The 23,432-nt window shown below is 52.4% G+C and overlaps 2 protein-coding genes across 2 annotated transcripts in view; one reads left to right on the plus strand and one right to left on the minus strand.

The window, feature by feature from the left end:
* Nucleotides 1-15,523, plus strand: part of OGDHL (oxoglutarate dehydrogenase L) — a 43,285-nt gene extending 27,762 nt beyond the window's left edge. Inside the window, 11 exon segments of the mRNA XM_070751896.1 lie at nucleotides 968-1,010; nucleotides 1,012-1,065; nucleotides 1,068-1,120; nucleotides 2,579-2,709; nucleotides 6,574-6,752; nucleotides 7,960-8,031; nucleotides 10,360-10,485; nucleotides 11,663-11,735; nucleotides 12,902-13,065; nucleotides 14,231-14,385; nucleotides 14,755-15,523. Of these exon segments, the coding sequence (XP_070607997.1) occupies nucleotides 968-1,010; nucleotides 1,012-1,065; nucleotides 1,068-1,120; nucleotides 2,579-2,709; nucleotides 6,574-6,752; nucleotides 7,960-8,031; nucleotides 10,360-10,485; nucleotides 11,663-11,735; nucleotides 12,902-13,065; nucleotides 14,231-14,385; nucleotides 14,755-14,878 (1,174 nt within the window). The 3' untranslated portion in view covers nucleotides 14,879-15,523.
* A 987-nt stretch (nucleotides 15,524-16,510) lies between these two features.
* Nucleotides 16,511-22,477, minus strand: C5H10orf53 (chromosome 5 C10orf53 homolog). Its single transcript, XM_070751895.1, has 3 exons — nucleotides 22,314-22,477; nucleotides 18,183-18,302; nucleotides 16,511-18,026 (listed from the first exon to the last, which is right to left on the minus strand). Exons 1-3 carry the CDS (start codon nucleotides 22,405-22,407, stop codon nucleotides 17,962-17,964), a joined length of 279 nt encoding a protein of 92 aa, XP_070607996.1. The 5' UTR covers nucleotides 22,408-22,477; the 3' UTR covers nucleotides 16,511-17,961.
* Nucleotides 22,478-23,432: the final 955 nt, after the last annotated feature.

Here is a 23,432-nt window from a genome sequence, read left to right on the forward strand (position 1 = left end):
GACACCGTATTTTTTGGTGTATAAAACACACTTTTTTTCCTCCCTAAAAGAGGCTGATAATTAGGGTGCGTCTTATACTCTCCCCACCCCCACCCCCCAGCCCTAACTAGCGGCCAACCATCTTCCCAGCTCTTCCGCTGTTTCTCTCTGCAAAGAAGAGTGTTTCCCAAGCCCTAAGTCTTTGCAGGGTTCCCCCCATTGCTCTGCTGCTCAGGCTGTTTCTCTCCAGGTGCAAACGATGCTCCCAGCTCCTCCCCCTTGCAGGCTCTTCCCTTGCTACTCTGCAGAATAAGGTGTTTTTAAAATAAGGTGCTGGAGCCCACCCGACTGAGGACGGCAGCCAGGGTGGGTATCCTGCTAAGCAGATTATCTCCCCTAGTTCCCTCCCCAAGAACTAAGGTGCCCCTTATATTCCTCTGCGTTCTTACGCTCCGAAAAATACGGTAGATCCCGGTCTCAGGATTCAGGTTTAAAGGCAGATATATTACCTGTATGACGTAATAGGGAGGATCACGGTATCCAATATTGCAAGGCTTTGTATCGATACTCCAAGTATTCTGTGGTTTAACAATGACCAGGTAAAATAATAAGGCAGAACTGGAACCTGGCGGGAACTTAAATTCATGGAAGTTTTACGAGTTGAGTCAGGTGCTGCAGCGAGCGGAAAACGCACAACTGCCACAAAATGAAAGTGGACGAAAGGCTCCAATGAGGCCACCGTGGAGCCCACGTATTGTGGTGTCTTTCAGCTCTTTGCGAGAACCGGTCCCAGGTGGCTTGTTTGGGGGTTCATTAGATTTTCACCCTCCCCACCCCCCTCCCTTTGTTATGTGACAAGTAACGAGCATCACAGGAAACTCCTTCCTCCTCCTCCTCCTCCTGGTTTGTGGGTGGAGAGCAGGCCAAGGTCTCTCTCTCTCTCTCTCTCTCTCTTTCTCCGGTCACGGCTCCTTTTCTCTCCCCTGCAGGGACTTTCCCGGATCCTGAAGAGCCGCCTGGAGATGACCCACCGGCCGGGTAGTGGACTGGGCCCTGGGGGAGTACATGGCCTTCGGGTTCCTTGCTGAAAGAGGGGCATCCACGTCCGGTTGAGCGGCCAGGATGTAGAGCGGGGGGACTTTCAGGTGAGCTGTCAATCATCCGCCCTGCCCTGGGGAGGAAACACGAGCGGTTTGGGGGAGGCGAATCCATCGTCCAGGTTGTCCCAAGGTTGCTTTTCCAAAAGACAGCCGGCCTTCTTGGCTTTTTCCCTCGAAAACGTTTTCACTTCCCCCCCCCCCCCGAGAAGCTTCCTCGGTTCTGACCGAATGTGGGGAGAGGAAGGATTGCCAAGGCCCCCTCCCATCCCCCCACCGTTCAGTCAGAAGCATTTTCAAGGGAAGGGACCCAAGAAATCCCAGCGGCCTCTGGGAAAAGCCCCTTTCCCCACCAAGAGGAACATTGTAGGGCCTGGGTTCGGTGGCTCCCCTGGGCCTGCCTCGGAGGTAGGGTGTGTTGTTGCCGTGCGTATTTCCTGTGATGCACCGCACGTCAGTTCAAAACAAGACACGATTCCCTGGGGCAGCAGAATCCGAACCTCTGAACCCCTTGCGGGGAAACTGGCGGCAAGAACCCCCAGAAGGGGCAGAGGGGGATGGGGAGAACAGAAGAGAATTGGGTGAAATTTGTGAGGGGGACACCACTGAGAGATCCCTGTTGCTTTCTAGATCCGATTTAGAATTTTACGATTTCCAAAGCCATAGTTCTCCCCGCGTGGTTTGGTGAAACTGCCAAAGATGACCCCGCCCCTTGCAGAAAATGCTACTTATTATGGGATAGCGCCCCCCCTCCCCGCAGTTTTACTCTGAAAGCTAGAAGGGGGCTGGGCAGTCAGGCTGGCTCTTTTCCCTCCAAATGAGGCGAGAAGCGATCTAACTTTGCTCCCTCAATTAGCTTTATCGTAGCCCCTCTCTCACCTGTGAGCCAAGCTGGTCCCGGTTTTTTTAAATCACCTTAATTTGTTTCACTCGGCTAAGAGCCCCTTGCTGGCTGCACGGGAGACCGAAGCCCCTGCCTGCATCTGGGGGAGGCATCTGTCCCACAGAACCTCTCTCTTCCCTGAGTCTCCCCTTGCGGTGCCCCATTCCAGGGCTGATTCATGGGGCTCGGGGGGCCCTGCAGCAGCCAGTGTGTGGCGGGTGGGGGTGGGGGGGCAGCAGAGGGGGGGCTCTTTCCCAGCGCCGGCCCTGAGGACTGCTGGAGGAGGAGGAGGAGGAGGAGAGGAGGAGGGAAGCGAGGAAGCTGCTCCCGTCTAGAAGCCACTTGAGCGAGAGAATATTCCGCACCATAATTTGAGGGGAAGCAGCCGTGTGGCGTAACAGCCTCCACACGTCCTGTTTTATGGAGTGTGTAACTGCCTTGCCTCACAAGGGGGCCACGGTGACCCTGGGTGGCCTGTTCAAGGAAGGGCTCCCCTCGCCCCTCCAGGGGACTGGGCTCTCCAGGGATCCTTGTGATGTCGGATCTTGCAGCCGTACATTTCAGGTGGCCAGAGGTTCCGCCTCTCACGCCTCTCCTGTGCTTTTCTTCTCGCCCTCGGCAGCCACCGCCACCACGTGCTGCATGACCAGAACGTGGACAAGAGGACGTGTGTCCCCATGAACCACCTGTGGGAGGAGCAGGCCCCTTACACCGTGTGCAACAGCTCCCTCTCGGAGTACGGAGTCCTGGGTGAGCCCTGCGTGGCCTCGGCCCTCCGACTGCCCCTCTGGTGTGGGATGTCCAGGTTGTTCATTGGCAACTCCCGACTCTCGTGGGGGTGGGTCAGCAGAGCGGGAGGAGTTCCAGGGGGGCTGGACCCAGACCCAGTCTAGGCAGAGGACCCCCCTTGGCCCCTCCCCTCGGGCCCAGCCTGGCTGCAGAGCTTGCCATGGAAAATGCCCCCCAACGACCTCTGGTCTTCTCCTAACGGACCCCCTGTGTGCATGGGGCATAGAGGGAGGGAGGGAGGGGAGGGGCAAGAATTGTGAAGCAAAGTGAGAAGCGACTGATGATGGCCTGGTCAGTGTCAGGAGGGCTGTGAACGTGGGGAAATATCACAGCTTTGGCCTTTTTAACAGCAAGTGGTTTGTTTTATTTTTTTAAAATTAACATTTGCTTCCTGGAAACACCTTGAAAAAAAGAGAGAAAAGATGTATATAAAACCGCAGTAGCAAATAATATAATCAGGCAAAAGAAAGTATTTGACATTTCACAAATTCTTTTAATTGACTTTATTGGTAGAAAGATAATAACAAGGGGCTCCTCAGCTAACACCACTGCCCATAACTTTTGCTTCAATTGCTGGGGCTGAAATGCCTGGTGACTTTCTCCTAGGAAGACCGTGTGTCATGATGGTTGTGGCAAGAGGGAAGAATATAAGCAGAAACGCAGCTCCCTTATTTCCTGACAGCACTCTTCCAACCCTGGAGGGGCTGCCCCAGAGCGGGAGGGGGGGTCCAGACAGGGAACAATGGGTGGAAACTGACCAAGGAAACCAGGAGGACAGGGGGGAGAGCAGGGGGACAGGGGCTGTGGTGGGGCTTCACCCCTTGAGGCTTTCAAGAGAGGGGCCGGGCTGCCCTCTGCCAGGAACGGGCGTGGTAGGGTCTCCTGCTTGGGGAGGGGGCTTTGAGCTAGAGGGCCTGCCAGCCCCCTTCCAGCTCTGCTAATCTATACTTATGTCTTTAAGTAAAATGAATCCCGTACTTCCAGTTGATTCAATTATTCCCCAATTATTCATTTCTCCATCCACTTGTAATCTCATGCCTCACTTTTTTATTAGTTTATTGAACTATAAAATACAAAGGAAAAACCCACCGAGGGAGGGGGGTGGGCACAACAGGAGGTAACAATCATACAACCCCCCCCCCCTTTCGCTCTTGCCTCCTCCCAGTATGTACACGAGCTATTTCTATAATAATAAGCATAATAACCAAAGGTTTTTTTCCTCTTTCGCTTTGCAAATACAAAATCCGGAAGCAATTTCAAGAATAAATATCATCTCTTATTTGGATAAAAGAATCAGTTTGACCATCACTGTGTTTCTCTTTGCTGTGGGGAATAATACATCAGTCATTCTCCTGTTTTCAAATCTAGTCCATAATATTTCACCAATTCTGGAATATTATTCAGCATTTCTGAAAGAACCAGAAAACCTGCATATACATACAGACTACTGTAATTATATACAGACAGAACGAAAGCTTTCTAGCAGCATATGCACACACATATATATCATCCCAATTATTTAAAACATTGTATTTGAGTCACTCGTCTTCACAGGATGGAGGCTTTTTCTGCTCAAAGTCTTGCCATCTCCCCCTTCCCTGAGGGTCTTGTATTCAGGACAGGACAGCTGAGTTGGAAGGGACCTTGTAGGTCATCCAGTCTGACCCCCCCCCAAGCAGGGGACCCTACACCGTTTCTGACAGGTGGAAGGTCTCCAGGGATGAAACCCCCACAGCCTTCGTAGACCAGGTGTTTCATGAGTCCAGTGTCCCCCCCCCCTGCCAGAAAAGTTCTCCTTCTTTCTAGGTTGAATCGCTCCCTGGTCAATTCCCACCCATTGCTCCCTGTCTGGCCTTCAGGTCCCTGGGATAATGGCCTGACCCCCTCTTCCTCTCTGTAGCAGCCCCCCAAGTATTGGAAGACTTTTATTATCATGTCCATTCCCCTCCTGGTCCTCCTTTTCATTAAACTGGCCGTGCCCGGTTCCTGCAGCCGCCCTTCGTATGCTTTATCCCCCCCACCACCTTGGCTGTCCTTCTTTGAACATCTGGTTTTACAGTGTGGTGACCAAAACTGGATGCAATACTCCAGCTGTGGTCTTGCTAAGGCTTTGCAGAGCGGCATTGGGGCCTCACGTGGTCTTGGGGCTGCGTTGGCCTCCGTGGCCGCCTCTGCCCAGGGCTGGCTGGCTCCTCTTTCATCGGTTGCCCCATTGGGTCCCTCGGACAGCTGCCGCCCTCGAGCCCAGTTTCGCCCGTTTGTAAGAGCACCACGTGTGGTTTGTCTTATCTAAGGGCCGGACGTTGAACCCCATGGGGGCTGGTGGACAGGCTCAGGTTTCAGGTCCAATTTTTCCCTACTACCGGGTTCTGTGGTCAGGGCTTGGTGGTCAGGGCAAGGGAAGGACAATGCAGAAAAACCTTCCATTCCCCCCCTCCCCCCTCCGGATCCTCTCGCCTGGGGTGCGGGCTCTTCCTGCCAGCTTAGTTTCATTCCCAAATGTGGCAAGTTCCCCCTCTGCCCCCTCCACACACACACACACACACACACACACACAGGGCATCCTCCCTCCCTCCCTCTGAGGCTGAAGTCCTACTGGGCAATGCCTACAGTACCCTGGCCAACCTGGTGACCTCTTCCAGCCCAAGCCTTTGGGAAAAGACAGCTTGGGGGGCAGCGGAGGAGAGAAAGAGGAGGGGGGCAGGGATACGTTCCTTTTTTTATCTGAAGGCATCGTCCACCACAGCTACACAGGACGCACAAAGACCAATGGCTCGGCCTTGTCATGGGCCATTTAAAAGCACAGGCTCCTTTGGATTGAACTGCTGAAAGCTTTACGGAGGCCCCGTTACCCCACGGATTGTAGAAAGCTGGGGTTGCCCCTCCGTGCCCCCCTCTGGAGCAGGGGCTCTGCACTCAGCCCCACTCCCAGCCTTTGGGGGGGGGGTGTTCTGGGTGCAGATCCCAGGACTTCGGCTGCAGCACTTAGAGCTGAACTGGGGATTTAGAGCGTCCAGCATTAGAGCGTCCAACTAACCCCCCCCGGTGCAGAGTTGATGGAACGGAGACGGGCAAACACCCCCCACCCCCCCAGGTCACGTCCGAGTGTCCAGAGGCACAAACTTCGCAGGAGCCCTCTTGCATAACAGGCGGCCATTTCAGAAGAATAAAAGAAAACAGAGAGCTGGCCAAAGAATTTAAGGCCATAGAAGGGCGAAACGAGGCCCTCCGTCACACCAGGGGCCCCTGGGGACCCCCACACCAGGACTTGAACAAAAGGGCGATCTGCACACCTGGGGCTGAATGGGGTAGATTGTGAGGGTGTCGAGCCACTGGAATATCATTTTGTGTCACTTTATTCTATTTTATATCTGTATGTATTAAATTATATTGTATCTTGCCCTACTCCAATCTCAAACGCTTTGTATACGATTTTGTTGGTGACGTTGCTCGAGCCCTTGTGCTTCGATGCGACCTATAGCAGGGGGGTGGGGGCCCTTCATGGGTGGGCCTGAGTCCCCTGGGGTTGGGTGGCACACAGGTCAAATCAAATCAAATCATTTATAATTGAATATACATTATTTGTAATTAATATAATACATTTTTGTATAGCTTGGCATCTTTGGTGCAACGGCTGTTATTGTGTTGTTATTGTCGCCCCTTGACATTGTTCGGCAGGTGGCAGGTGGTTTGATGACGTCTCGTCTGATTTCCTGGTCTCCCTTGAAGGGGGGGAGGGGGGGCTCCCTGAATTCCCGCAGGGGCAACGGGGTGTGTGTGTGTTTAACTGCCCCCTTTTCCTTTCTTGCTTTCTTGCCTGCCCAGGTTTTGAACTTGGCTTTGCGATGTCCAGTCCCAACGCCCTTGTGTGCTGGGAAGCCCAGTTTGGCGACTTCCACAACACGGCCCAGTGCATCATCGACCAGTTCATCAGCTCCGGCCAGGCCAAGTGGTTCCGCCACAACGGCATCGTCCTCCTCCTGCCCCATGGGATGGAGGGAATGGTAGGCCTCCTGCCCCTCCTGAAGCTTTGGAAGGAATCCCCCCCCCTGTGTCCTTGCCCCCCCCATTTATAGATGCTTTTAAATATAGGAGGATTTTAAGAAGGGCCCAGCGGGGCCACCCTTTGTCTGAGACGGCCTGCGTCAGGGGTGGGCGAACCCACGCACGGCTGGCACAGGGGGCACGCGGAGCTACGTCTGCTGGCACGCGAGCTCAGCTTCAGGGTCCGTGCTGGGCTTTGGCTGGCACAGGGGCTCTGGGAGGGCGTTTTGGCTTTCGTAGAGCCCCTCTTGGGGAGGGTGGGGAGGGTGGGAGGGCTTTTCTACCCCCCTCCCGCTCCAGGGAATCCTTTGGTGAAGGGCGAAGCACGAGCCTCCCGGGCCCACCAGAAGTTGGTTAGTGGGCCATGATCGGCCTCCAGGGGCCCCGCAGGGGGCAGGGGAAGCTGTTTTCGCCCTCCCCAGACACGGAATTGTGGGTGTGGGCGCTCGTGCATGTGTGGACGCAAGGTCTTTGGCAGCCGAGGAAGAAAAGGTTCCCCAGCCGTGGCCTCTGTGGTGCCTCCCGCTCGAACCTCCCTTCCGACTCTCTCGCTCTTGTTTTTCCTCTTTCCGTGGCCATGGAGCTCAAGGAGGGGGGTCCTCCGGGGGCCCTTCCAACCCTACTCTCGGGCGTCCCACCTGCCTGGGGTGGGTCCGTAGAGCAGCAGGGCTAGAAGAGGCCCTGGAGGCCCACTGGACCGTCCACTTCCCTGGCCTGGTGCAGCAATCCTCACGCCTTCCACGCTTCTCCTGTAGTGTGGATGAAAACATCCGTGAAGAAGATGGGAAACATTTTTAGGGGATTTAATATATACGCCCACGAATAAGCCCCCGTCCACTCTAGTAGGTCTCCATGCGGGGAGATTTTGTGGAGGCCGAAAGCGTCCCACCCTTGTAATACACACACACACACACAGAGTAATGGGCTTCTAAATCTGCCCGGACAGCTTGGGCGGTGGAGGCTGGGGCTTCGCTCAGCTGTCGGGATCAGGTGGTGTCCACCCATGCCATGATTCAAGCAGGGTTTCTACTGTTGAAACACCTTCCGGGACCAGCGTCCACACCACGCGGTCCTTGGTAGCGGCTGGTTTTGTATGATGCGCTCTTTTATTTGGATTCCAAGGGTGGAGAATTAAACTTGTTTCCCTTCCAACGCTGCAACTCCCAGGGGCCGGAGCATTCGTCCGCCAGGCCGGAGAGGTTCCTCCAGATGAGTAATGATGACCCCGATGCCTTCCCTGTAAGTAGGCTCCCGGATGGACCCTCTGCCTCTCCCCCCCCGGCCCTTCCCTCCCGCTTAGTAGTGATGCTTCCTGTCCATCGCTGGCTTTGGGTCCTCAGCCCCCACTCAAAATAGAAGAAGCCAAGGTGTGGACTTTTATCTGGTGGGTTAAGCACACCAGCTTTTGACAGTGGAAAGAAAACACCTCTGCACTTTTATTATCATTATCATTATCATTATCATTATCATTTATTATCATTATCATTATTATTTATTATTTATTATTTTTATTATCATTATCATTATCATTTATTATTATTATTATCATTATCATTATTATTATCATTATCATTATTATTTATTATTTATTATTTTTATTATCATTATCATTATCATTATTATTTATTATCATTATCATTATCATTATTATTTATTATCATTATTATTATCATTTATTATTTTTATTATCATTATCATTATCATTATTATTTATTATCATTATCATTATCATTATCATCATCATTATTATTTATTATCATTATCATTATCATTATTATTTATTATTTATTATTTTTATTATTATTATCATTATCATTATCATTATTATTTATTATCATTATCATTATCATTATTATTTATTATCATTATCATTATTATTTATTATTTTTATTATCATTATCATTATCATTATCATTATTATTTATTATCATTATCATTATCATTATCATCATCATCATCATTATTATTTATTATTATTATCATTATCATTATCATTATCATTATCATTATCATTATCATTTATTATTTTTATTATCATTATCATCATCATTATTATTTATTATCATTATCATTATCATTATCATCATCATTATTATTTATTATCATTATCATTATCATTATCATTATTATTTATTATCATTATCATTATTATTTATTATTTTTATTATCATTATCATTATCATCATCATTATTATTTATTATCATTATCATTATTATCATTATCATTGTCATTATCATCATTATCATTATCATTATCATTATTATTTATTATTATTATTATTATCATTATCATTATCATTATTATTTATTATCATTATCATTATCATTATTATTTATTTTTATTATCATTATCATTATCATCATTATCATTATCATTATCATTATTATTATTATTTACTAGACTTGTATGCCGCCCCTCTCCAAGGGCTCAAATATAGTCATTGCAAGCTTCCTTTGCTAGGAAATCATTGAAATCACAATTAGGATCGCCTCATATTAGCAAAATATAAATAAAATATAAAATGGGCCTGGCCAATCAATATTCACCATTTGCAGCCAACGGGGCCTCCTTGGTGTCAGGCCCCTGGCAGCATCCAGGATCAGATCAGAGTCCCAGGCAAAGGATTCCTCAGAGTTGCAGCTTATTGCCTGAGCCTTGTTGGCCCCTCTGGGTGGCTCCCAAATCTGAAATCTCCCGGGTTTCCCCCCCCAGTTGAAAGTTCGAGTCCTGGCCCCACCCCCACCCACAAGCCCCACCATCTTCTGCTGCCCTCCCGTGTGGATCCGCCCATCTCCTTCCGCTCAGGTGCAGAGACAAAGGATGACCTTGGCTTTCTGTGTTATGGCTGCACCCCCGCAACTTCAAACAATCCCCCTCCCGTTTCCCCAGAATAGGAGATGCCTAGGAGAAGGGTACAAAGTGTGGGGCAGGCGTGAGATCCCTGTTAACGTGGCCTCGGCCTGACAATAGCCGCCAGTCAGATGGTCTCTCTGAGCAGGTCCACAACAGGTGATGCAGAGCCCACAGTTTTAGTATTTTCGGTCCTTACATTTATCCAGAAAACCTTGGCGGAAATATTCAGATTTTACAAATGTATCAGGAAAATTCACTGGGTTTGTTCACCTTCCTAACAACTGGCACTTTGGGGGCAGGGGACCCCCAATATTGGAAATATATACGTATATAGTTTCATGACTGGTTGCTCAGAGTAGAGTGGTCTTCCCTGGTGGGACCAGAGGACCCTAAGACTAAAGACCCTACCTATAGGCCCCCCTGTTTGTACACAACATTGCTGCTACCTGGAAGAATGTGGAGTTTGTTTTCCTAAATGGTTACGTTGACATTCATCACAACGGAGCAGAGACACAAGCACAAAGCAGGGCTCTTTGTCAGGGGGAGCCTGTGTTTCTCTGCCTTTTGTGGGGGGTCCCGGGGGGGGAGCACCTGAGGACCCCCGGACTGAGAGGAGCCTTGGAGGCAGGGCTGCCTTTCGTCACCCGAGGACCCTCCCTCCCTGCCCCTCCCTCGGGAAGAGAACCTGAGCCCCCTTCTCTCCCCCCCCCCAGCAATTCACAGACGACTTTGAGGTCTCTCAGCTCTACGACTGCAACTGGATCGTGGTGAACTGCTCAACGCCGGCCAGCTACTTCCACGTCCTCCGACGGCAGATACTGCTGCCCTTCAGGAAACCGGTAAGTCCGGAACTGCCCGCACTGGCCGCGAAAGTGTCGCCTGTCATAGCCCAGTGGCAGCAGCGCTTTGGCCTTGTCTGCCGCTTCAGGGTGCTTCCCCAGCCCCCTCCAGGCGCTCTTGACCCCCCCGACCATCGGGGTCCTCACTTGACCCACCTGGGAAGGACGTGGGAAGGCCGAGGGTCGACCTGGAGCCTGGCAGCAGAATTAACGGCATGACCGCACCCCCTCAGCCACTGCGCCACCACAGCGCCCCAATTGCATGCCACAAACCACCGATGGCCAAGGATGGCCAGAGAGAGGGCCAGACTAACAGAAGTGACCGGCAGGATGGAAACGAGGAGGACACTACACAGGCCGTCCTCACCTTAACAACTCAAATGTGCGGTCCCTCAATGGACTGTGGTTAAGTTGAGGACTGCCTGAAAAATGTCACCCGTGGCCACTTTCCACACTTGTGTAGCCAGACACTGGGCAACCGACTCACACTTGTGACGGTGTCAGTGCCTCGGGGGCGGAGGGTCACACCATCCCCTTCTGTCTTCACGGGGGGGGGGCAGCAGAGGCGCTGGCCGGGTGGGGGGGCCCTTCCTCTCCCGGAGTCTGTTCCTCTGCCCCTTTTGAAGGTGGGTGTGGATCCCCCCATTCGGGCCCGGCTCTTCCCCACCGTCTGCAGGGGATCCGGGTGGTCCCGAGTGGGCCAGGGACCCCAAGGGGCGAAGGATCCGATTCTCAGAGATATTTTTTCTCTCTCCCCCCCTCACCTGGAGTTTCCTGGGGTCAGTCTTGTATTTTGGTGGAAGCCCTTTTGGAAGCTTCCACAAAGCCTTGCGTTAGTTCTTTTTTATCATTATCATTATCATTATCTTTTATTCTTTTATTTTTTGTGGTGGGGGGGCCGTGATTCATGAAAGGCCCTTTGGGAGGCTCCCTGTGAGCAATCCTTAAAAACAACCGAGTGGCAGGCGCTGGAGTGGCAGGACTCTTGACCGAAGAGCAGGACCCGGCTTAACCTACAAATCCAAATAATAAAATAATAAAGCTAAGGGAGGGGCAGAGGGACGTTTTCTGTTACGGCCCCACCCGTCACTTGACCTCTGACGCGATGCTTCTTTGAACACACTGGGAACCACGCACCGACTCTGGGGACGAACTAAAGGCTTTGATGCTTCCACAGCTGATTATCTTCACCCCAAAGTCCCTGCTGAGACACCCAGACGCAAAGTCCGGCTTTGATGAGATGTTGCCAGGTGAGATTGGCCTGTTTCGCTTTCTTCGTCTGACAGACGCGGCCTCTGGAATCACAGCCGCCGATGCCCCCGGTCCCTCAGGGGAGGCGGCCGGAGCCTCTGGCCGTTCAGGCTTCCTGCCCTGTGCGGGTGGCGCATTAAGCCAACACACCCGTCTCTCTGTAAGATTAAACATACACTACATACCTCCAGGGCATCTTACAGGTGTGTTTAATCTTGCACGTGTGTACGCAGATGTGTGGACCTCAACTCTCAGAACTCCCCATTCCGGCTTACGTTGGCCTTTGGCCCGCGAAAAACAAAAGGTGACCCCGTGCAGGGGTGTGTGTGTGAGAGAGAGATTAAGAGAACCTATCAGCCTGGACCCGGGGGTGGGAGTGGGGTTTGAGATGCTCCCGTCCCGGCCTGGTTGAGGCGTCCCTGTAGCACACCTACAAGGCAGGGTTTAAGAGAACAGGGGGCAGCCCCCCACCCCCACCAGCCCAGACGTCACCGTTTCCCCTCTTTGAACCCTCTGCGCACGGGCAAAGCGCACGCTTCCAAGCGGCAGGGAAGGCAAGTAGATTCCACCGCCAGCGCATATGTAGAATGAAGGAAGGCCACCTGTACGCTGAGGAGGGGTGGGTCGGCCGAGTCTGCCTGGCCGAAGGGGAAGGCCACTGGGAGGTGTGTGGCAGGAGGGGTCTTGGAGGCAGGGATGCCTGGGGATCTGGACCTCACCCGCATACTCGCCTCCTCCTCGCTTCCTGCACTGCCCTGCCCCTAAAACGAGGGTGTCCTCCAACTCAAGGCCCCCCCCCAACTGCCTGCCCAGGGGGATGGATCCGGCCCTCGGGGTGCTTTGGCTTGGCCCCCTCGAGGGCTGCCCAGGAGACCGCCAAAGACAGGCCGGTGGCCACAGAGCCCCACTTTCACTGGCCGAGAGCAGCAAGAGGCAGCGGGTTCCCCACAGGTGCCCCTGACGCGAGGGGTGCTGAGCTGGCCACGCCCACCCCAACCATGCCCACCTGGACCCCCTGGGGCCCAGACGCGGCCCTCGGGGGACTTGGGTTTGGCTACCTGCAGAAAAGCATGAACGAGGGGCACCGTCCTCCTCCTCCGAACCACGCTCAGTGTGCCCCCTTTGGGTTCCAGAGTCCGACCGCCTTGTGTGTTGTGGCCCCCAGGTACCAGGTTCCAGCGGGTGATTGCCGAGGGAGGGGTGGCCACCGAGGCTCCTGGCGATGTGGACCGGGTGATCTTCTGCACCGGGAAGGTCTATTATGACCTGGTGAAGGAAAGGAAGAACCAAGACCTGGAGAAGGCCGTGGCCATCGTCCGGTTGGAGCAGGTGGGATTTCATTACATATATATATATATATTGCAGGAAAAAATTCACACACAGAAACAAGAGAGATAGTGGTATTCTGCCTGGAGATTCCACCAGGCCCTGTTTTAAGCTGGGCTTCCCTTGTGACCGCCAGGACAGCTTTCATTCCAGTGCGCGCGCTCCTTCAATGTGCTCAGGCCAAAGCTGTGCTGAGGGTGACAGTGGAGGCCGAGCCCAAAACAGCCCCCGAGTGAGGGCACCTCGTGTATCAGGGGAGTTACAGAGCCCCCTCCCCTCCACAAAGTCTTAGTCGTATTATCACTCCTTGGCCTCCTTGTTGTGACTCTCCTTGTCCCTTGCGATGTTTCACTCCCCTTGCGCATTAAAAGACCCACTGGCGTCTCCCGGGGGTCAAAGGGGCTCCGTTCTGCTCTGTGGTGGCTTTGTGGCATTGGCCAGTAGTGCAGGGAACCGTGGAGGGTCCGAGCAGCCCCGTGTTTACCTGAGAGGATTTGCATGCTGTAGATTAAAAGAAAGACACAATAATAATTGAGATCGGCTTTTGAACGGAGGCGCCTGTGATTCCTCCTTGAGCTGAAATTATTCCGGAAAATATACATGTGGTTCATGAACCAAGAACTAATATTGTTATTTTGATGTTGATCAGCTGAGCTATTTAAATGTCATCCCGTTAGGGAGCATCGGTATTGAAAACAAATGACAGCTGCCACCTTCCTCTCAGAATACGGAGGCCCCAAGGGGTTTAATTTTGGCGGTGTCATTTCATAATAGTGAAATTTAAGAAATATATAGCGAGTGAAAGTAGCTGCAGATATTTGCACTGATGCAAAACCCATCAGAGAAAGCTGCACCTCCGCCATATCAGAGTAGTAAGGCTGTAACTCCACGGTTGATGAATCTGATGGGTGTGTGTGTGTGTGTGTGTGTAGTGTGTGTGTGGGGGGGAGAGCATTATTTCTCCTCGCCCTCTGGAGTGCCAGGGCCGCCCCCCTTCAAGCCATCCGGCCTGCGAGGTTTTGAACCTGTGGGGCTGCAGTCAGGCGGGAAGAATCGGTGGGTGTGCATGGGAGACGCCATAGTGAAGCCTGTGGGGAACGGGGGGGGGGGGGCGCAGGTGCACCAGGGGGCACCTTTCAGAGGGTCGCTTGGATGTTCCCCCCTCCAGATCTCTCCGTTTCCTTTCGACCTGCTGAAAGAGGAGATCAAGAAGTACGCGGCCGCGGAGCTGGTCTGGTGCCAGGAAGAGCACAAGAACATCGGCTACTACGACTACGTCAAGCCTCGCTTCCGCACCATCGTCAACCACGCCCGGCCCATCTGGTAACAAGGCCCCACCCACCCCCACTGCCCTCCCCCTGAAAGTCACTCGGGGGGCCTGGGGTTGACCGTGCATGAAGCACCTTCAGCCAACGAGTTGCCTTTCTCCGAAGCTGGTCAGTGGACCCTCGCAGAACCTAAATAGACCCCATGGGGGGATCCACAGTGGAGATCTGGGAGGTTTCTGGAGGGGAGATCTCTGAGAGACCCACTCTGCTCCTAGAGCTGGGTCAACGTCTCGCCCCTTCGTGTAAGGTGGGGATGCGGGCTCTCTCCCGCAGAGTCGTCCGTTCATCGGAAATGTTGGGGTCACTATTCTTTCCACACCTTCTCCAGGGAAAACCTCTGATTCACTTCCTCGTGTCCCTTCAGGTACGTCGGCCGGGAACCAGCTGCTGCTCCAGCCACAGGCAACAAAAACACCCACCTGGTTTCACTCCGAAGGTTTCTGGACACGGCCTTCAACCTGGAGGCCTTTGAAGGGAAGACCTTTTGACCCTCGCCTGGGCCCCCCTTGCGCCATTGTGCAGCAGGATGTGGGCACGTGCGTGTGTGTTTGTGGAAGGGAGGCTGTCCTGGTGAAAGGGGAGTGGAGGCTAGCTGAGGCGGTTTCGGCGTTTTAGGCAGGGAAGTAAGATGCCCAGGCCGGCTGTAGGTCGGCTGTCCATGTTAGAAGCAACGTCCGGTTCTGTTCATTGGCTTTAAGAAGTGCAGCGCTGCGCCCTCTTCGCAGAGGGAGAGAGAGAGAGAGAGAGAAGCCTGGTGTTTCTAAGACTCGGCCAGCCTTTCTAGGGGTCGCTCCTCCTCCTTTGTTAACCTCCTGTGGACATCGTAGATTTAGGGAGAATCCTGCTTCAGGCCCCCAGGTTCCTCCTGAGGAGCGTGTGCTGGGAGAAAACCAGACCCTTGCTGTGTGTGTCGTCACCAGAATCCACAAAATTGGCACCAAAGGTTTCTGAGTGAAAAAGGTGCAGAGGTAAGGCAGGTATACAGATACTGTATATAGATATATGTTTTCGTAGGTTTTCACGGGTACAGGTATGATGGTCTTGATATATTAATAGGGCCAGGAGAGCTGACCAACCTTATGTGTTGTATTGTATTGTAATCGTAAGAATAATAAAACAGGAGGCGTCAGAAATCGTCTGCCCATATTTGACTCCAATGGCTGTGGACACTTCGGAGCCTGTAGAAAGCTGCGATATGGCAAAAGCATTCGGCCTTTTCCTTCAAGAGGCTTTTCACCGGACGGGGCAGAGACAACAGCCAGGGTCCGTGCATAGGTCACAAGGAAGGCCCTCTCGGTGGGCCTTGAAGATTTTTAATAAAGCCTTTGTGGTTTTTCTCCACAATGCACCCACACCTATACCTTAACTCTTAACAAAATACACACAATTATACATTTCTGTTTGTCTTCATTTGCCCCTTTTATACTTCAGTTCTTCATTCATTGGATTTATGTTGTTGCTGCTGCTGCTGCTGTGGTTCCACCTGTAGTTTGACTTGGTTTGAGGCCTTTTCACTTTACTCTCGGGAGAATTGGGAGACAGAAAATGTCTTTTGAAGGAACTTAGTTTTAATTTTTTATACCCACATAACTACAACGAAGTTACAGAATCTTTCAGGCTATAAGACGCACCAGGATTTCAAAGAGGCAAGTAAGGAAAAAAAGGTTTCTGTTCTCCCCAGCCCCCCAGGACCCCCCCCGTGCACACCGTTTTTGTGAAAAATGGACCTGTTTTTTACCCGTCTTTTGTATAAAATGGGGAGGGGGCTGCAGAGGGTTTGGGGGGGCCTGCAGGAAACTCCTTCGGGCTGGGGGGGATGGGGAAACCACCCCCATTTGTGTGAGCCACAGCCTGTTTTTTGCCCATCTCCCAGGAGTTCCCTGCAGACCACCCCAATCCCTCTGCATCCCCCGTGTCCCATTTTGTACAAAAATCAGCCCCCTTTTTCGAAAGAATGGGACACGGGGGGAGGGGGGCTTTGGGAGGCCACAAATGGCTGTATTGGCACCGACTCACGGACACCCCCACCCTCTTTTAGAAGGGAGAAAGTAGTGTCGTAGGTTTCCCAGGTATTTATTGTCTGAACCTTCTGTCCATTTTAAAGAAAAGTTACAAATAAGTGGGAAATTAGTGTGTTTTATTTTGTAAAAGTTTACAAATTCTTTATGATTCCCGTGATACTCAGGCTCCCCATTTTCTCAGTGGTCGACTCACAATCTTTTAAAACCCACCCCAAACGTCGTCTGTCTGGGGCCAGTCCGGGGGGGGGGGAGGGGGCCCGTTTATCTGTTTTTGGTGGTTATGCCCAGGCTTCTTTTACCCGGTCAGTACAGGCCCACGTGTCCTTATTCTGTGCAGCACCCGTGGGGCCTCCCTGCCTCGTGTTGGTGGGCCTTCCTCCTGAAATCCTGGCCTCCTTCTGTCCCGTCGGTGGAAGTCCAAGGGGGAGGCTGGACGGGACTCCTCAAGGGAGGCTCCCTGCACCACCACCAATGAGTCCCTCCTCTCCCGCCCGGGTCAGCTCTCAAGCGAGGAGAGGTTGTTTTAAGGGCCCCTCCGGATTCCCCAGAGGGTCAGCAAGGGGCCTTCCGTCCCCTGTCCGAACGTCCTTCCGGGGGGGGGGGAGAGAGAGAGGCTGATCCCGCAAAGCCCCAGAGCTGCTTTTCCCAGAAGGCATCAGGTCAGAAATGAAGACGCTCCTTGGATGAGAAGAAAATCCATTTTCATTCTGGGAGAAAGCACCTTTGGGACAACCGCCACCTGGATCACAAATAGCTTCGCATTTAGCAGCACTGCTACGTTTCCACTGCTGTTGGAGATTCTTGGGGATCCTGTTCTGCATGGGGAGCTATGCTAGTTCGACAGACGTGAGATGTTCGTCCATCCTGAGCTCACCTGGCGGGCAGAGGCGCCTCACGGGAGGAGACGAAACAAGCGGGGAGGGGGTGGCTGGGCTTGCAATCCGGCCCTGGAAGTCTCCCTTCATGCACTTACAGGAATCCCTGCTCCCCGGAATACACCGACCGTCCTGGATCGATGAGGGAAACTTAGAACCTTTCAAGGACTTCAAGCAGGGAGCCAGATGCAAATCCTTTTATCTTATGTATATGGGTCATTGAGACTTTATCGGCCACCCGTCTCGTAGCCCACAGCCCTCTCTCTCTCACTATACATACATATATATACACACAGTATATATAGTGGGAGTGCACAGCGGGAAGGCAGTTTATTTATTTATTTTTTATTTTAATTGGACTTGTATGCCTCCTCTCTCTGTGGACTCGGGGAAGCTCACAACATATAGCAAAATACATAACAATAGTTTGTCCAATTAATGTACTAAAAAAGAATTCTTAAAATTCTAATTTTAAAAGGTCCGGAAGAATTCAAGAAGGAGCAGAGAGAAAAAAAGGGACTAGGACAAAAAGGTCCCAAATATTGGATGATAAAACAGGTGATTAGTGAATGGGAGACTTCTGCTGCTCTGACATCAGGGTAGATAGAAAAGGAGCCCCCCAAACACCCCCCTTCTTTTGCCTTCCTTGGTGAGAAAAGAGAAGAGGGCAAATCTTCAGTAGGCTTTCAAGACGGCCTCTCGGGCATCTTGGCAAAGAGGGTCCAACTTCCCATCTCCTCCTGAGAGAGAGAGAGAGACGGGCGGGTGGGTGGGGGAGATTCACAGAGGGGCATCCTTGGCAGACTCCCGTGGGGGATCTGGGCCTGGGGCCTTCCTTAGCCACCGGCCTCTGGCCCCCCTGGAGCCCACGTGGATGCCCCCTCCCTGGCACTTACCAAAGTCCAAATCATTGATGTTGCACTGGAAGACGGTCTCCCCGTTCACAATCAGCTGCACGTCATTCCAGTCGGGGGTTTCCTCCAGGACAACGCGGTGCCCGTCTTCTTTTAAGACCGCTGCAGGGAAAGAAGGCAGGAAAGGGGGTTCGTTCCCAAGGCCGTTGACACTGCAGGGCCTCCCGAGGGGCCTCCCACGACTGACCAGAACAGTGGGGATGAGGACGAGAGTCCCGCAAAGAGAAGCGGAACGAAGCATGCAAAGGCAGCGCACGCCAGAGTCTCAGTTCTCAGAGCACCACTGGTCGGAGCACAGATTCACCCTCACGATAAAACTGCCAAAGGCCGCTTGAATCAGAACAGCCTCCATCACGCCAGGATGCCGCTTTGTCCATCACACGACCACACCTGCCTCTCCCAGGCCCTTGGAAGGACTGGACAGGGGCCCAGGGCGGTAGGTCGAGGCAGCGGGATGGATGGCTGCTTCTCTGAATTAGAAGGCAAAGGTTGCTGACCCAACACAGATAAATAAGTTGCTGGACGTGGTATTTCCTCTTTAATTTGTGTGTGTGTGTTTTTGGAGAGGCAGATGACCTGGTGCTTTCCTTCCTTCGCAGGGTGGGTCCCCTTCAGCCTTTTTCTGCAAAATCTGCTGGGCCCCCCTGCCCCCCCCCCCCGTTCCTAGGGCTGGATTGCAATCTATAGCTTCCTGGTGAATGACAGGAACTTTCAGCAGCAGGAAACACCCCCCCACCCCCACCCCAGTTAATGAGGCTCTTGAAAGTTGGGCAAAGGGTTCTGCAGACCTGGAGAGACGGATGCCTGAGGAGATGTCTTCTTCAGTGCTTTCTGGAGAGGCTTAATGGGCCTGTTGCAATTAGCAGAAGGCAAAAAACAAGCTCTCCCCCCCCCTGGCGGCCACTCCCTCCCCCTGCCTAGGACACTCTTGTCTTCCACTTTCCCCAAATAACACACCGGATGCTCGAAAGAGAACAACCTCCCTTCCCCACGGGTGGCAACCAGGGCAGGGAAGACGGAAGCCGATTCCGTTCCTCCGGCCGTTTGGGGGTTTGTGCGAGGTCTGTTAGGGCTCCTGGCTGAACTGAGGGCCAGCTGCAAGGCGGTCATCAACATCCTTTCTTTAAAAAATGGCTCAGACCCCATGGCGTCCACCAGAAAGTCCCAGCTGCTGCGATCATAAAAATAATTGAATAAGGCCAGAGCAGGTATGATGGCCGTTGTCTTTGGGTGCCAGTAACAATTTTATATTATACTTTTCAGTAAGTTTAATAAATGCTTTTTCCCCCCGTTCTGCATTTTAACTGTGTTTATGCTGCTGGGGTGAGATAAAGCCTAAACTTTAAGACACATTCCTGATACGTTCAGCATTGGGAAATTTAAGGGATTTTTTCTTTAATCAGAAAATTCTCGGTTCTCCAGGGACTGATCCCAACGCTCTCCCGAATTGCTTCAGAATCCACAGGACGATTCTTTCCTTGGCTTCCACGTAAAATATGGACTTTATTCCCTGGATTGCAGTTACCCAGCCCACCTTCCTCCTCCTCCTCCTCCTTTGCCCTCAACAACAACCCTGGGAGGTAAGTTGGGGGGGGGAGAGAGAGACTGGCCCAGACACACCCAGCTGGCAGGGCTCTCTTGCTCTCTGGCATAGTTTGTGTGTGTGTGTAGACACACAAGACACACCCACATGCATACGTGCGTACCTACACATATTGATTTATATACGTTCCTTGATAAAATTTCAGGTTGGACAGATCTGCCCTATGGGCCCATTTAGGTACAAGCATTGCCAAAAAATCCATAAATTTCCCCAATGTTTTTGATGAAAAAGCCCCCGAAACGAAGAAGGTCAAAAGTCCATCAGATTCCTGGACCTGAGCTGCTATCAGCTCCCTCCTTCTATTATCTTACTCTGTGCATTTGTGTGTAAACCATGTCAGGCTGCATTGGGCTCTTTGTCTATTGAGCCGTGTGGTTCCTATGTGCCGGCGGAGGTGGAGTCTGGTTTCCCTCACCGAGAAAACTTTGGGCAACTCTGTATCTCAAAATTAGCGTGTGAGCTGTGATGCAGTGACCCTGCAGCCCACTCACACAACCATGAACCTATGGGCCTCTCTCTGCCAATTAGGTTTTCTGTTATTACGAAGGGTCCAATTAGACCGTCCAGTGGGAGCCATAATCGAATTCCGCATTTCCTTTGCAGGGCAAATGAAGCTGCTCAAGGCAGCCAGGAAACAGTGAGAGCCCCCTAAGTGGGCAGGTGCCCCACAAATAGCGAGGAGAGAACTGAGAAAGGATTGGGCCCGTTTCCTCGTCCCAATCTCTCACTTCCCCCAAAGGGCAACGGAGGTGACCGGGAGGCTGGAGCCCTCGCAGGAACTGGGCTTGGCTGGTCTGGCGAAGAGGAGGACCAGGGGAGACGGAGAGCAGCCTTCCAGTGTCTCAGGGGTCGCCACAAAGAAGAGTTGGGGTCAAGCTATTCTCCAAAGCACCTGAGGGTGGAACAGGAAGCAATGGGTGGAAACTAAACAAGGAGGGAAGCAACCGAGAACTAAGGAACAATTTCCTGACAGTCGGAACAATTAATCCATGGAACAGAAGTTGCCTCCAGAAGTTGTCAATGCTCCATCACTGGAAGCTTTTAAGCAGATGTTGCATAACCATCTGTCTGAAGTAGTGTAGGGTTTCCTGCCTAAGCAGGGGGTTGGACTAGAAGACCTCCAAGGTCCCTTCCAACTCTGTTATTCTATTCTGTTCTGTTCTATTCTATTCTATATTCCGTTCCGTTCCATTCTTCCATCCCATTCGTGTTATGAGATACAGATTGTGTAAAAACTGTGGTTCTTATAGGAAAAAGCATGGATTCCCCTTATAAGTGAAGCCAGGAAACTATGGGCAGGATGTGTTGGCTTTGAGGGCTCAGACCTATATACGGCTTCACGGGCCTTTTACAGAATCAGCCTATTTGCCCCCAACAATCTGGCTCCTCACTTGACCCCCCTTGGAAGGAGGGAAGGCCGAGTTCACCTTGAGACGGAGGTGAGGTTTGAACTGCTGCACCACAGCTGGCAGTCGGCAGAAGGAGCCTGCAGTGCTGCGCTCTAACCACTGTGCCACCCCACCTCTGTGATATAAAAAGTGAAGCAGATCCAGAGTCTTTGACATAAGAGACACATCTGTTTTCAAAGTTTGTCAGCAAGAAGGGTTGGAAAATGAAGTCTAAGAATCGGAATGACCCTGGCCACTTCCTTCATGGGCTTCGTGCGTCTTCCGTGGACCTTCCGTGGCACCGACACAGAAGCACTGGTGTCTCCCACATTAATTCCAGGAACGTTTCCCAACCTCGGTCTACAGTGTGTGTGTAATTTATGGCGGTTTCCCTGCCGTGTTTGGACTAGTTTCAGCCCTGCTTCGCTCTGCAAGTTCAGCCAAGCAGGTGGAAGTGGTAGGTGGGATGAATGGGGGGGGGGGGCTGTTCGAGTGAACTTTCCCCTGCTGACCCTGCAGAGCCAGTGTTTTCTTTGCTAGCAGCCCCTGAGGGGCAGAGCGCTCTTTCCCTGGACCCGGCAAGTAAGACCCTCCGGGACACACGTTTGTTTGGCCATTGTTTCACCAGGTGCTTTGTGGAAGATGCAAATGTGTCGTATTTGCCTATCTTTGTGCTGATCACAACGGCCTTCTCTTCCGTATTAAAAGCACCCACAAAGCACACCAGCCTGGCCTGCAAGATCCTCCGGGGGGGGGGGCTGCAGTGCAGAAGGAAAATGTTCTTCTCACAGGGAGCAAAAAGTTGTGAGCTTTTCACCTTCTGATCAAGCAGAACAGAGAGCGGGAAACAGCCCCAAGTGTCGAGTAGGAAAACACTTGACAGACAACCACAAAACACCCCCCCCCACGGTTGTTTTCCACCAGAAGAGGGTCCCACGCACGACCCTTGCTTCATTTATTGGGTTTGATATGAAGGTCCCATGCTTCCCCTCCAAAACAGCTGGAGGAGGGAACAGCTGGGGCCATCTAGAGGCCAGGGTCACTTGAGCAGGGCTGGACTCTGTAGCTATGCACCGCTCTTCTCTCAGAGGAAGCAGGGGGGGGGGTTGTCACACAACGCACCTTGCAGGCCCTCCAGGCGGAAAGTCCGGTGCTCCACCACCCCGCAGCTCCGGTAAGGCCCGTAGCGGAGGGTGACCAGGGCGTTCTTCGGCATGGCTGGGCCAGCCGGGAGGAGGCAGGAGGCAGGCTGACCCCCCTTCCCCTTCTCGGCCGCCTCTGACACCACCCACAGTAGCCATGGCAAGGCTGCCCGTCTCCTTAGGGATGCAGAGTCACAAAGGGGAAACAAAGGCCGGCCGGCCGGGGCTCTCGGTCCTGGCAGGCAGGGGGGGAGGGGGGGATTCTGCAGAGCCTCCAAGGGGCAGGTGGGTGGGAGTTTGGGGGCTCAGTGAAGGTGGGCAGACGATGGCCATGCGCTCCAACTGCAGTCACGCCATAATTTTATTTATGTCACTTATTGGTCAAACATGTATAGGAGAGTAGTAGTTTGCACAAACACAAGTGAAAAGGAAAGATAAAAGAGGACAAGGGGACGGGGGGGGCACTGGGGGGGGGTGATTTTATGAACTGAATCTAAATCAGATCAAAGGCGATGCAGCTCTGGGTTTTCTAAGCCCCAAATCCCAAGTGGGGTGGCACGAGGGGCCTTCTGGGGGGAGTGGGGGGGCTCTCCTGGGCTTTCGGTGGGCTTTTAGTGGAGAGTTTCCAGTCTGTTCTCTGAGGGGGGGGGCTGAGCAGGGCAGTGAACCACAATAAGGGGCTGAAGCTTCATGGGACTGAAGGGACCTCTACAAATTTTTATGAATCCAATTGATGGGCTGCCCGTCTTGGCACGGGATGGTTTCATCTGGGGGGGGGGTCTTCTGGCTCATCTTCAAGGGCGAGACGGAGAGAGAGAGAGAGAGAGAGAGAGAGAGAGAGAGACAGACAGAGAAAGAGAGAAAGGTGGCAGTGCCCACTGTCCGGCACCAACTGACCCGGTTCGGTAACAGCGTTGTGGCATCACCAGCGGGTCACTGACACAGAACAGTTGGAACCGGGAGCACCCCCGCCCTCCCCCCCCGGCCCAGTTCGGCTTGAGAGGAGCTTGAACAAGCGAGGCTGAAACACTCTTGGTTTGGAATGAGACGCACAGCCGTTGTGGTTGCTGTTTCAGATTTTGCTGTTTATTCACTATTG

Source organism: Erythrolamprus reginae, chromosome 5, assembly GCF_031021105.1.
Source record: "Erythrolamprus reginae isolate rEryReg1 chromosome 5, rEryReg1.hap1, whole genome shotgun sequence".
Taxonomy (NCBI): Eukaryota; Metazoa; Chordata; class Lepidosauria; order Squamata; family Dipsadidae; genus Erythrolamprus; species Erythrolamprus reginae.